At 44.0% G+C, this 15,201-nt stretch overlaps 1 protein-coding gene across 1 annotated transcript in view; it reads left to right on the top strand.

The window, feature by feature from the left end:
* Nucleotides 1-15,201, top strand: part of vwa8 (von Willebrand factor A domain containing 8) — a 93,060-nt gene that overhangs the window by 22,521 nt on the left and 55,338 nt on the right. The window contains exon 14 of the mRNA XM_031727287.2: nucleotides 135-248. Coding sequence (XP_031583147.2) covers nucleotides 135-248 — 114 coding nt within the window. The remainder of the gene's footprint in view (nucleotides 1-134; nucleotides 249-15,201) is intronic.

Genomic DNA, 15,201 nt, shown 5'->3' with positions numbered 1-15,201 from the left:
TCCACAGCAGCTAAGGTTCTGCTTTAATGTATTTCTTATTGTTTCTGTTTCTTAATAAAGGAAGCCGGTGCCATAAATAACAAACAAACACACACCACTCAGCTCATTTCTCTGTTTTTATTTTCTTGCCCCAGGTTACTCCATGACAGGGAGATAGATCTGTATGATGGGACCAGGCTGCTGAGGTGGGACAGATACCAGACTCTAAAGGAACAACTACAATTAAGTGACCAGGAACTGCAAGAGAGGTACACACATGCATGCACACAGGTCATCACACACATTTGGGTTAATTGTACGAAAGGTGATCACACTTGAAAATGTGACAGTGTTTTGTTTTGTTTTTAAAGACAGTAATAAATATCACAAGTTTGACCGATGTTTGAATTTTTAAAGACAATAAAGCCATGGCAGTGCTTTCACTTCTTCTCTAACTGCACACTCGTGAAATCCCAAATCTCCACTGTCCCTTGTCTATTTCAGCTTCCAGGCTCACGCTTAAAAGTGATGGAGGCAGACAATAAAAATAAATAATATATTCAAGTGTGAAAGTAAAGTTGTAGTTCACCTTCTCTTAAATTTTAGATTCAAAAGCCTTCAGAGGAGCATTGTTTGTGTGGCACCAGTCAACAAGGATGAGAAAGAATAAGCTAAAAAAAAATGCAGCTGTATTTTCAACAAGAGTACAAAAAGTCAGGGTATCGGCACAGGATACTTACTGAAAGAACAAAAACTAGCACCTTAGTGACACAGTAACACAAACTTACTAACCTACTGAGGAAGCAGAAGAAGTACAGCTCTAGTGTTTTTTATAAATCAAAAAATTTAGGCGTGTGAATGCTAAGAGTGCAGGAGTTTAAGTTCCTTGTTGGAACAACTGTCTGAGACAAGTGAATATCGTATAAAAAATAAAATTAATATAAAATATTACATTTATTATTTTTGGTGGCTGATACCTGTTTTACTGCCAATCCTGTCTAGGGATGGGTATCGTTTAGGTTTTATCCGATACCGGTGCTAAACCGGTACTTTTGAAACGGTGCCGGTGCTTAAACGGTGCTCAAACTGGTGCTTAAAGAATGGAGAACACAAACTTTGTCCTAAAACCTCTCATGTTTAGCTGTTTTTTTGTAAAAAGATAACAATGTTAGCCTTTTCTGCAGCTATAGGGCATATATGGTCTCACTCTTGGCTGGAAGCAGTGCTTAAACAATGGAAAAAACACAAACTTTGTCCAAAAACCTCTCATGTTTAGCTGTTTTCCACTTTTTCTTTGGTCATTTTGCCCTTTTTGGCCAGGGTGAAGGGAGTTTCTGCCATCAAACAAGATGCCATCAAACCGTCGTAGTTATATGCGGCTGTCTTACAGCCGCATATAACTACGACGGTGTTTGCTAGTTCACCTTACATGCATTAATTTAATAACGTGGTTAGCCTACTCAACGTAAATTACACACGAACAACATTAAGCTACTCACGCAGAGAAGAACGGCTGCTGCTGCCATCATCATCCGTCATCAATTCTGCTACACTGGCAGGGCTACGGGCCAGGACTCTGCTTGCTTGGGGGATGTTGCTAACTCCGGGTCCGATAACAGGCACCACACCCGCAGTAGATGTGCAGAACCATATCCCCAATATCTTGCAGCAAGCTATCAAACACGGTGCATTTCTCGGCTTTTAAAAAAATGCTATGAGTCGCCAGGTGTTTGATCAGACTCGAGGTGTTTTGCACAGTATCACCTTAAAGCCGGGCAGCATGGTGGCACGGTGGTTAGCACTGTTGCCGCACAGCAAGAAGGTCCTGAGTTCAATTCCACCATCAGGCCGGGGTCTTTCTGTGTGGAGTTTGCATGTTCTCCCCGTGTTTGCGTGGGTTCTCTCCGGGTACTCTGGCTTCCTCCCACCGTCCAAAGACATGCAACTTGTGGGGCTAGGTTAATTGGATAATCCAAATTGCCACTAGGTGTGAATGTGCGAGTGAATGTGAGTGCGAATGGTTGTCTGTCCCTGTGTGTTAGCCCTGCGACAGACTGGCGACCTGTCCAGGGCGTACTCCGCCTCTTGCCCTATGATAGCTGGGATAGGCTCCAGCGCCCCCCGCGACCCTGGAAAGGAGAAGCGAATGGATGGATGGATCACCTTAAAGCACTTGTTGCAGGCTGCTGAGTTTGCATCTTTTGCTGTGAAGTACAGCCAGACTTTTGACCGCTTCGCCTTGGGCATTTTTAATCTGTAGCTCTGCTCTAAAAAACACGTACGTACCTGGGCCCGCCTACTATCGTTGGAAAGGTAAAATGATTGGCTAGAATCCAAAGTGTATGACGTCTCAGGAAAAAAAAGCACCGAAATAAAGCACCGAAATGTGCACTGCTTTTCGGTCTGGTTACTACCGTTTATGTCAGAATGGCACCGGATACCGGTACCCATCCCTAATCCTGTCCCCATCACTAAATGTCCTTAGTTCCTGTGTCTGCTTGATAACATATCTAATGACATCTACTCTTGGCTGACTGTGCATTCCAATTTTGTGTAACCCAACTAAACTCCAAGCGAGTAAAAACAGTTTACACAGTTTACAGTTTTATTATAACCCAGGTTGTAAACTGAAGGTCCAGATGCATCTCTCAGGTACTGTGTCAGGTCTTGCTGTATTTATTTCCCCCTCTCTTGAGTCAGATACTCCTCGTCTACTACAGTTCCTCAGAGTGCGCCCAAATGCTTGTTGATGAAGCTGCAGATGCTGGTGATAGCCTAGCATACGCAGCCGGATGGAGGACATGTATGGCGTTATTTTTGTGCCACTATTCTGAGCGCACGTAAAAAAAATTTGAGCGCACGTAAAAAAAAATTGCAGGTGCAAGTGTTGCATTTTGAGGAGAAATTTATTTCGATCGAAGAAAAGCTAAATTTGAGTGAACAAAACTCATTGCTGCGTGTAAAAAATGTATTTCAGTGTTTGCTATTGTGTCTGCTTGATAACATATCTAATGACATCTACTCTTGGCTGACTGTGCATCCCAATTTTGTGTAACCCAACTAAACTCCAAGCGAGTAAAAACAGTTTACACAGTTTACAGTTTTATTATAACCCAGGTTGTAAACTGAAGGTCCAGATGCATCTCTCAGGTACTGTGTCAGGTCTTGCTGTATTTATTTCCCCCTCTCTTGAGTCAGATACTCCTCGTCTACTACTGTTGGATTTTTTTTCATGCCTACCACTTCTTATTTTTCGAGGATGCACTGCACACCATGCTGAAACATGCTTTGTTGGTGCAGGAATATTATTTTATGCCTGCCAACCTGTTTTATCTTTGTCCTTTTTTGTAGATTCAACCACAGAAATAGGATACATTACACACATGTATTATATACATTGTATGTTTTTTTAACAAATTGCTAGTAACAAAGTGACTAAAGATATAATTTAAAATGGGTTCTGTCCTAGGTTGTCTGTTTTGTGTAGACCCAATAGTGATTTATCTCATGAGTTCAGTGCTTTTTTTTTTTAAATGCTTTAATGATTCATAGGTCAGTGTTAAGTGGTTTAGGGAAAAACAATAACAAACAAAGACATTTCTCTGTAAATGGTCAGGCACAAAGACTGAACTGAATATGATAGAAAAGGCAGCCAATGTCTTTCTTTTCAGACCACTTGACTACAGATGACTAAAGTCAGGCTCATTGTAGGCAAAATATAAAGAAATCAGGGGGAGCTCAAGACTATTGCACAGTAGTGTATGTGAAGTTTTCTTTGTTTTAAACATGTGGGGAGCAGAGAGTGAAGACAAAGCATTATTCCATAAAAATTAAAATAGAGCAAGAAGCAAGAAGAGCAAGAAGCTGATTTTTGTTGGTTTCATTGGTTTGATACTGAAACTCACTGTAGGAATTTGTAATAGGTGTGTATGTTTGAGTCGTATCTCTCTTTTGGATCTTTTCATCTAACATATTCTGAGGATAATATCAGAGAGACTGTCTTACAAGGTGTTAGTCCTTAAAATAGCCCAAAGTAAAGAAGAATGCTTGGATCTGCAGCATTTGAGAACATTCGCATAAGATCAGACACTTTTCATACACTACACGTCCATTTTCTTCTTATTTACTGACTGCCCATTGTGCTTCCTAATTAACAAAACTGGTAACAACAAAAAGACAAACTGCGTTAGAGCAGTGGTACTGGGAGTGGGTTGAGTGTGACGATGTGTGTTGACAGTGACTGCTGGAAGTCAAAGGCATGAGATTAAGTTTAACCTTTGATCCTTCAATTTCCAGTTTTCAGGTATACTTATTTTTCTCCCAGTTTTCCCAACTCCGTTAAAACCTCTTTGGGGGTGGGGTGAGGAAGTGGGGGCAAGAATCTTGCATATTTTACATGTGAACAACTGTTGTTGGTTTTGACCCTGCGTGTAACTCATGAAGTGCCTCTGTGTGTATGTGTGAGCACACACTTTTTAAAACCCCCCCACCGAAGCTGGCAGGAAGGATGTTTGTGGTGGGGTGTCTGGGCTTAAATAAACCCACTTCCACTTCTCCCACTCCTGTGGCTCAGATGAAGTGTATCCAGTAGGAAACATAGATTTGACAAAGTCAGAGAAAGAAGAAAGAACCCTCTAGTTTGTGTTTGTGTGTGTGTGTGTTAGGGTTGGGCGATTGGACGAATATATCGAGCCTATCGTCGATAGTTTTTACAAGGGCGATTTATTTATTTATTTGCCCATGAGTAAGTTTGCTAATAATGATGGAGCTAATAGAACTAGTCAACAGAAAAAAAAAAGATAATAGTGGTGTTTTAACAGCACCCTCTTTCATCTGCGAGCAAATGCACCCTCCTCAGAGTGCGCCCAAATGCTTGTTGATGGAGCTGCAGACGCTGGTGATAGCCTAGCATACGCAGCCGGATGGAGGACATGTATGGCGTTATTTTTGTGCCACTATTCTGAGCGCACGTAAAAAAAATTTGAGCGCACGTAAAAAAAAATTGCAGGTGCAAGTGTTGCATTTTGAGGAGAAATTTATTTCGAGCGAAGAAAAGCTAAATTTGAGTGAACAAAACTCATTGCTGCGTGCCAAAAATGTATTTCAGTTGTAGATCATTGGTTAAATGATCACCGAGCAATATTGGTTTATGCAGACCTGCCATAACTGTGGGGGACTAGTCCAACCGGAATAGTATGGTGGGGGGAGTTTTGTTCTTCCGGTACGAACAGTGTTTTTGACCGTGTGCTGGAGTACACATTAAAAGTTTTATAGCGGACTAACAACGGGAGTGATTATTGGCTCGTCGCATCACACGAGAGTGTTACATGGTGTCAGAAGACGGCACGGACTTCTCGCCAGCGCGTATGTTTATATCCTTTTCTGAGTACCGCACTGTTTATTGTGCGCTGTGTTGGATTAGCCGCTGAAAAAAAAGAAAAATCATGAAGAAATCAAGAAATCATGGCGGACGGATTTCGCAGACCTGACCCTCTGGTTTTTGATGAGAACATTGCCGAGAATTGGCGTGTTTTTGAAAGGGAGTATGATATTTTCATCGCCGCTGCCCACTCTGACAAGCCGGCAAAGACACGGGCTTACATTCTCCTAAATATTGCTGGACCGGACGCCATTGAACGAGAACGCTCATTCGTTTATGCTCCTGCCGTTCGCGCAGCTGGTGCAGACGGAGAGATACTCATTGCTGCTGAGTCCAGAGAGGATCCAGAATGTTTGAAGGCAAAATTTCGAGAAATCTGCAATCCTCAACACAACAGGACGATGGAAAGATATAGATTCCACACCAGAAATCAGAAGCCAGGTGAGACACTTGAATCATTCATCAGTGATTTGAAGATTAAGGCTAAATGTTGTCACTTTGGGGACCTCACTGACGAGCTGCTCAGTGATCGTATCGTCTGTGGTGTCATTAGCGACACGTTGAGAAAGGCTCTGCTAAGAGACAGCGAGCTGACACTTGCTAAAGCTGTCTCAGTGTGTCGAATACACAATGACTGAAAAAAACAGCAAGACACTAGCAACACAAGCTACCAGTGTCGACGCAGTAAAGCCCATTCTGAACAGCAAGCACAAGCCTAAGCCTTTCATTCCCACAGACTGTCACCAATTGCTCCAATTGTGGAGGTAGCCATGCAGCCAAGCGAGACAAGTGTCCAGCATTGGGACAACAGTGTCACAACTGTAAAAACTGAATCACTACAAAAGTTGCTGCAAGTCTAAACCACGCAGCCATCACAGAGCCCACCCTAACAGACAGACTGCAAGGCGGCTTGTGAACGAATTAACAGTGAGTGAGCCACCACTTCAAGATGAAACGTTTTACGTGGATGTGTAGAGCTTGACAGCCAGATTGATTGCATCCACGCTAAAGCTAATAAGAAAGATGAGGATTTGTCACAATACACATAAATGGCAAGCCCACTGAAATGAAAGTAGATACAGGAGCGAAATGCAATGTCATGTCACTCAAGACTTTCGAAACAGTGAATGGCGGAAGACAGACTGTTAAACAAGAGAATGCTGTGAGCCTTGTTGCCTATGGAGGCACGAGAATTCAGACCAGTGGAACTGTTACACTCCCTTGTTGCTTAAAGAAGCAGTGTCGCGTTGCCTTTCTTTTTGGTGGATAGAGAAGTGCAACCACTGCTAGGATTTCGAGCATGCATGGAAATGGGCATTGTGAAAATGAGCCCTGAGGTACACCAGATCAGCACAGAAAGCAGCACAGATTTCAGCTCCCACATATTCACACAATACCATGACCTGTTCAGTGACGAACTGGGGAACTTCCAGTCACATACTCAATGATGCTAGATCCTGATGTACAGCCTGTGGTCCGTCCAGCTCACCGCATCCCGTCGCGATGCAAGAAAGAGTCAAAGCTGAACTTGAACGCATGCAACGCATTATGCGTTGTGACACCAGTCACCGAGCCTACTGACTGGGTGGGTGTCCTCAATGGTGGCAGCACACAAGAAAGACAAGCATGAGATCAGACTGTGCATAAATCCAAAAGACCTCAACACAGCACTGAAAAGACCCCATCACCCAATGCGCAGCGTTGAGGAAGTGGCAGCACAGATGTCTGGAGCGACAGTGTTCTCAGTGCTAGATACAAAAAACTCCTTCTGGCAAATACGGCTCGACTCGACGAAATCCTCAATGCTGACCACATTCAGCACCCCATTTGGGCGATACAGGTTTCACGGATGCCCTTTGGCATCAACTCTGCAAGTGAGGTGTTTCAGCGCTCCATGGAACAGCTGTTTGCCGGTTACCCGTGCTCTGTCATCGTGGATGACATCATCATCGGAGGACACGGGTGGCGAACATGATGCCAAGCTACAGAAAGTGCTGACACGTGCTCGAGAGATCAAACTCAGGCTAAACCCTGACAAGTGCAAATTTCGCTTAGATCAAGTGTCATATGTGGGCCACATCTTCACAAAGGACGGTCTGAAAGCAGACCCCTCCAAAACCACAGCAATAGGAGCAATGCCAGTGCCCACGGATGTCACGTCGCTACAGCGCTTCCTCGGTATGGTAAATTACCTTGGGAAATACATACCGAACCTTAGTGAGATCGCCGCACCTCTCAGAAAACTAACCCACAAGGAGACTGCATGGTGCTGGTTCCCGCAGCACCAGGAGGCCTTCGACCACCTCAAATCATGCCTCTCCAGCCCGCAAGTATTGGCGTATTACAACGTCAAGGAGCCAGTCACACTGACGTGTGATGCATCATGCTATGGACTAGGTGGCGCATGTTTGCAAAATGGCAGACCGGTGGCTTTCGCTTCGCGTGCTCTCACTGACACAGAGACGCGATATGCTCAGATAGAGAAGGAGCTCCTCGCCGTGGTGTTTGCCTGCACGAAGTTCAAAGATTATGTCTATGGCAAAGCAACAATCATTGAAACCGACCACCAGCCCCTGGTGACCATAATGAAAAAGCCCATCCATGCCGCCCCTGCCCGGCTCCAGAGGATGTTACTGCGACTGCAGAGTTACGACATCAGTCTGGTCTACAAAAAGGGGAAATACATGTATCTAGCCGACACCCTTTCGAGAGCCCCGCTCGCCCGCTGTCACACTGCCGGTTGAACACACTGATTATGAAGTGATGACAGTAAGCTACATCTCCACTGCTCGCCTGGAGGAGCTAAGACAGCACACAGCACAAGATGATGTGCTACAAGCGCTCAGCACAGTCATCCAGCGAGGATGGCCCAGCAGAGAGAGCCAAGTACAGCCTGCTCTAGCTCCGTTCTTTCCATATAGAGATGAGCTCAGCATGGAGGATGGGATCATCATGAAAAGCCACAAAACGGTCATTCCCCAGTCCCTGCACAAAGAGTACATTAACATCGTACACAAAGGTCATCCAGGTACCGAAGCAACCAAGCGCAGAGCTAGGAGTGTCATCTTTTGGCCAGCAATGTCAAAAGACATCACAGAAGAGCTGCTCTCTTGCACTGTGTGTAACAGCACTAAGACACATCAGCAGAGAGAACCACTACAACTGCACCCTGTTCCAGACCTCCCATGGTCAACGGTGGCCGCTGACATTTTTACCTGGCATGGAAAACAATACCAGGTTCTTGTAGATTCCTATTCAGGATGGATCGAGATTGACCTTCTCCGTGACTTGACCACAGCAGCAGTCATCTCCAAGCTAAAGAGACACTTTTCAGTTCATGGCACACCGCACATGCTCCTCACTGACAATGGCAGACAATACACTAGTCAACAGTTTATTGACTTCGCAAAGCAGTGGGACTTCACCCATTCAACCAGCAGCCCAGAGTTTCCACAGTCAAATGGTCTTGCAGAGAGAGCGGTGCGCAGTGCAAAACAGCTCATGGAAAAATCACACAGAGATGGAACCGATGTGTTTCTTGACCTCCTAAACCTTAGAAACATTCCTCGTGACACACAACTAGGCTCCCCTGCTGAACGCCTCATGTCTCATCAGACACGCGGGCATTCCCATGTGCAGCAAGCTGTTGGCGCCCATTGCAAAAACACAGGACAGATCTGTGACCGACTTGCGACAAAAGACTCAGACTGAAGCGCCACTATGATAAGTCCAGCCGCACGCTACAGCCGTTGCTAGAAGGACAAGTGGTCCGCGTGCAGACAGAGAAAGGCTACGACAAGCTGGGAATTGTGGAGAGGAAAAGCAAGGAGCCACGATCCTACATCATTCAGGTTGGTGGAAGAACCTACAGGAGGAATCGCCGCCACATTCTCCCAGTGGCAGAACCGCCGCCGCCACCACTCCATGACTATGACCCTGAGTGCCAGGACACTAACCATTCTACAATGGACAGTTCCACACTCACACCGCAATCACACACACGCTCAAACGAAGATTCACAAAACACATCCTCTCCTCAGCCCCAACCTGCTGTGGTGCCCGCCAGAACATTGTGAACCAGACACTATACACTACACGTGCAGGTCGCATCTGCAGACCCAACCCAAGATACATGTAAATGGAAAACACTAGGATGCCTCATGTGTAATCAGTTTGTTGTCGGTATGTTGAAATATGATGCTTGCTGGCTATTTGCATTTCTGATAATTGCTGTTATGTTAAGATGTGGGGTTACTCCGAGCATAAACATTGTTAAGTTAAAGTTGTGTTAAGAAGCACTGTTTAGAAACTTGTGAGTGAATTAGTTTTGTTAGGTGCTACCAGCTAAATGGGAGGATGTAGATCATTGGTTAAATGATCACCGAGCAATATTGGTTTATGCAGACCTGCCATAACTGTGGGGGACTAGTCCAACTGGAATAGTATGGTGGGGGGAGTTTTGTTCTTCCGGTACGACCAGTGTTTTTGACCGTGTGCTGGAGTACACATTAAAAGTTTTATAGCGGACTAACAACGGGAGTGATTATTGGCTCGTCGCATCACACGAGAGTGTTACATCAGTGTTTGCTATTATCCATACACACACACAATAGCAGCCCCTCTCGCTCAGTTTTTGCATTTGCGCTTGCTCGCAATGTGTTGCTTGCGCTCTCAACATTTCTGCCCGTGCGCGCTCAACTCTTTCTGACAACCGTTATATTTGTGCCACAAAACCAGCCAATCACAGACTGGGATGCAAAAAAATCTGATTGGCTGTTTTCATCACCAATCAGCTCGAAATAACGAAATGCAATATCCCAGAATCCATTTCGTCCAAAACTCAAACGAGGCAGTGGCGGAGGAACACAGAGTGGCGGAGTTTGAAATATTGCTCTTTCTGGGTCACAAAATAAACTTTTAAGATATTTTCATGTGAGAATGTTGCTGTGTAAACTTCAAATATCTGCTCGATTTATCGAGACATCACATATTTGCATAACTGCTCTAATGTTTTCGGAGATGCCCGTTACCCACCAGCTGACCGCATAGCTGGACTGGCCATTGGGCATACTGGGCATTTGCCCGGTGGGCCAATGGTGATTTTTCATTTTTATGTTTGTTTGTTTGTTTTTGTGACGGTATAAACAATGAAAGGTGGTGGATTAGCCAATTGGTCATGATCAACTCTGGGCTGGACCAATTACAATACATCCGTATTGAGGGGAAAAGGAACGCGTTTCGTCCCGGACTTCAGCTACAATGAAAAAAAGACACAAAGCTGGAGTTATTCTGTCTTTACGCTGTCAGCTGCCTGTTCTTCTCTCATTCTCTCCCCTCCCTCTCCTGTTGCTACTTCAGTTATGAAACTGATCAATGATCAGCTGATCGTCTCTCTTGTTTGTTTATCGCCCACTTTGCGCCGGAAAGAGGAAACCAGCTGATGACGCGCTAAACAACAGCAGCACGTTCAAGCTTGATCAGCTGTTGTTAGTAGGGCTGCACGATTTTGCAAAAAATGAGAATCACGATTTTTTTGCTTAGAATTGAGATCACGATTCTCTCACGATTTTCTTTTCCAATATAAATATTTATTGCACTTATTAACTGCACATCAACTTCGTAACAGTTGAAACTGAACATAAAAACAATAAATAAACATAAAAACAATAAATGCCTCACAAATATTGTACTGCTTAGTGCAACAATAGAAAAATAGTTGCAGGACGGCTCTCTGTAGCGTTTGTCTAGGGCAGGGGTCAGCAACCTTTAACACCCAAAGAGCCATTTGGACGCGATTTCCACGCAAAAGAAAACACTGGGAGCCGCAAATACTTTTTGACATCTAAAATGAACATAACACTGTATATATTGTTTTTTTTACCTTTATGCTTTGTGTGAACAACTAAGGTGTGTTGCTTTAATGCATGAAATGCTACAGAGAAAATTACATTTTATGTAATTAACACATTTTGAAGCAAAATTCCGCCTAAGTATGTATTTTACCTGGTTAATATGTGTGGCGGGGCGTGGACTGCAGCCCCTCTGCAGGGGAGGCGGACGCACCTCAGCGGTACCCGCAATCACGCCTCGCCGCCTTAACGTCTGTGCCACCTATGCTGTTGTGTTGGTGTGTGTCGGGCTGCGAGCTTTAACACCGGCTGTCTGCGTAAAGCCACCGTGTGTGAAAAGTGGTCAATAAAAAGATGCTGAAAAGCGTGTTCATGGAAACATAGTCGGGTCTGCCGTGATATGTTTACAATGGGACTTCCGCTCCTGAACCTCGTACAGCGTCTGCTGTACGATCGGGGCTGTACGAAATCACTTTCATCTTTACGTACGACTGTAAGCTGTCGTCTGTGAGGCGTGAACGTGTTTGTTTTTGGAGAACAGCTGCTGACATAATGTGGATCCGAAGATCCATAATTGGCCTACCTGGGATTGAAAGTCTGGCACGGCGTTTCGGTGGGTATATCGGCTTCCGCAAGTGTGACGCTTATTTTGATCGATCAAAAACTAATAGAATATAATTTTATATTTATATTTCAATATCACAACAATCTTCCAATTCAGAACTACAAGTTAAAAAAAAGAACTAATATAAATAAAATAGACTTTAGCTAATTACTTACAAAAATTATTTATTTCCCGACCCACGCGAGTCAGTAGAAGGACTAAAGACCCGCATGGGGCTCCGGAGCCGCAGGTTGCCGACCCCTGGTCTAGGGTGTTGATCATTTTCCTAAATCCCTCATTTTGCACAGTGTTGATGGGAGCCATATCTTTGGTCAGGTGATAAGTAATAGCCTCCATAATTTCTTTGTGCCTGCGGGAGTTCGATGGGTATAGGGAAGCGCTGTATAAGGTTCCCGTTATTGATGTTTGATTGATGTTTCCTGTCACTTTCTCGTCATCCCTGACGTGTTCTCCGTTGTTTCTTTCCTGCCAATTTGAGCATCACACGGCACAGCTTCTGTATCACGTGGTATAAGGCTCCGCCCTTGTCATTTGAGCAGGAAGAGTGAGCGCTTGTTTTCATGCAGATTACGTCCCGGATCAAAATGCGGTACAATCGTCAACGTCTTTTTTTTTTTTTTTTTTTTAAATCGTTGTCATTTGGAAATGAGATCGCACATAAGTATGAATCGAGATCGCGATTTTCTAACGATTAATCGTGCAGCCCTAGTTGTTAGAATTAATTTAATATTACTTTCTAGTATCAGCTGATGTTTGCTGGAGCCACAGCTGTAAAAGCTGCTGGTCATGATATCGGTTTGGATATGTGGTGAGAGGAAAACATGAAGGTGATACAAATCATACATATATACCAACAAGACAGTGTACATCACTGTCACAACAGCGTTTGTTTTAGTTCAAAGGACTTATACTTTTCCTATAATACCTGGTGGTGTAGTCAGACGATTTTTTTGTCAGTTCAGCCTTATATATTAGGTTTAACCCGAGTGACCACCCGATCAGCTGGTGGGTAACAGGCATCTCCGAAAACATTAGAGCACTTATGCAAATATGTGATGTCTTGATAAATCGAGCAGATATTTGAAGTTTACACGGCACCATTCTCGCATGAAAATATCTGAAAAGTTTATTTTGTGACCCAGAAAGAGTAATATTTCAAACTCCGCCACTCTGTGTTCCTCCGCCACTGCCTCGTCTGAGTTTTGGACGAAATGGATTCTGGGATATTGCATTTCGTCATTTCGAGCTGATTGGAGACGAAAACAGCCAATCAGATTTTTTTGCATCCAAATCTGTGATTGGCTGGTTTTGTGGCACAAATGTAACGGTGTACAGAAAGAGTTGAGCGTGCACGGGCAGAAATGTTGAGAGCGCAAGCAACACATTGCGAGCAAGTGCAAATGCAAAAACTGAGCGAGAGGGGCTGCTATTGTGTGTGTGTATGGATAATAGCAAACACTGAAATACATTTTTTGCACGCAGCAATGAATTTTGTTCACTCAAATTTAGCTTTTCTTCGCTCAAAATAAATTTCTCCTCAAAATGCAACACTTGCACCTGCAAACTTTTTTTTTACGTGCGCTCAGAATAGTGGCACAAAAATAACGCCATAGACATGTACATGCTCATGCAAATTAGTCGTGTTTCAGTACTTTTCTCGCACTATATGTCTGCACAAGTGGCACACCGCTTTGATTACATCCTCTTTCATCTGGTTTAAAGCCAAAGAAATCCCAAATTGGCGACTTTATATTTTTTTTAGTGCTGTCAGTGTCAACGCATTTCGGCAGTTTGTCCAAATTTTGTTCATTCTGCGCTCCAGATGGGTTGAGAGTGTTAACAATTTTAATCGAGATGACCGCGTTTAATCTGCGTTAACGCTGACGACGGTTTTTTTGGGGGGGGATTACTTCTTCCATGTTTGGACTTCTTATGTGTTGTAAATGCACAAATCAGTCCGTGCATTATTACATTGCCCTGCCCATCAAAAGGTCTGCGCATGCGCAAATATATCGCCCATCGGCGATTGTTGGACTGAGGATTGCCGGTTGGAAAGTTTTTACATATCGCCCAACTCTAGTGTGTGTGAGTGGCAGCAGTCGGCTAAAAACTGTCCAAAGGTAGATCAGCAGAGCTTAGCTTGTCTCAGTTCAGTTAGTTCCTCCTGCTCTTAACAAATCACTTCCTTTCCAAGAACTGCTGCTGATCTATTGTGGTTCATATCCCAGTGATGGCATTCAGCGAAGGTTCAGAGGAAATAAAATGACAACTTCTCTCTAAGACTTTCCAGATGTTTACCTGTTATGTCACACAGTGCGGCAGTGTTGACGTCTCCTTGTATGGCAGCCGCACACACCACTCATCGCTGTTCCTCTCAGCAGTCAAAAACAGTTTTTGTTCCTTCTGCAGCTCATATAGACGGGCCCATACTTTGCCCCTCGACAACTTTCAGACCTCTGTATGGATAATAAAGCTGTTATGCGTCTGCTTCCATTTCGTCACATAAAGATGGATGTATGCAGCTTTTCAGAGGTCTTGTCCTGACAAAGTTCATCACGTACACAACATCATCTGATATAGGAGCTAGATCTTGGCAACGAGCGCCTCACCGTGCAAAAAACAGTGCGTAACAATAACAAGGCCTTTCAGTTCTTCCACTCTTCGTTGTTCAAGATATTTTAATGTGGCTGAAAAAATGTCCTCTCTTGTTTTTATGAAGGTTTTTCTAGTTCACTGTGTTGTGAAATTCTTTATATTATTCAGAAATTGTCACTAGACATTTTTTTTGTGTCTGTCCCAAATTTACTCCGATGGTAAGAAAGGGCAGTGAAAGTTACAGGCATTGATTTTTAATCGTTTTTTTGATATTCTTGTTCAAACTGACTTCAGACTGAGGCCTATGGGGTTTTTTTGGCCATGGGAATTGTTGGGTCTAAGTCAGACCCCGCTGGTTTAGAAACTTATTCCCGTTAACGACAGAAACAAGACGAACATCCTTTACATGCTAGCAAGGGAAGTCCTTGGTCAAGAACCAGCTCGAAGCTTACGCTCCTAACCTGTCTCCAGCCCAAAGTCCTTCAAAGAGCAGCTTCTCGCAGCTATTTATTGACAAACTGTTACAGTTCACACAATAGTTTACAACACGTACCTCCCTCTTAACCCCTTGGTTACAAAACGAGGCACTGTATGTATATATATATGTGTGTGTGTGTGTGTGTGTGTGTGTGTGTGTGTGTGTGTGTGTGTGTTAGACCTCCTGCTGACCAAAGGGTCGTAAACGCAGGAAGCTTACATCAAACAGACCTTCCATATAGGATGTCTCAAGAATCTGGGGAGGGGGACAGTGGAATTGCTTTCATCCCACAGTT

The sequence above is a fragment of the Oreochromis aureus genome, linkage group 16, assembly GCF_013358895.1.
Source record: "Oreochromis aureus strain Israel breed Guangdong linkage group 16, ZZ_aureus, whole genome shotgun sequence".
Taxonomy (NCBI): Eukaryota; Metazoa; Chordata; class Actinopteri; order Cichliformes; family Cichlidae; genus Oreochromis; species Oreochromis aureus.
This window is presented reverse-complemented; position numbering and strand designations above follow the sequence as displayed.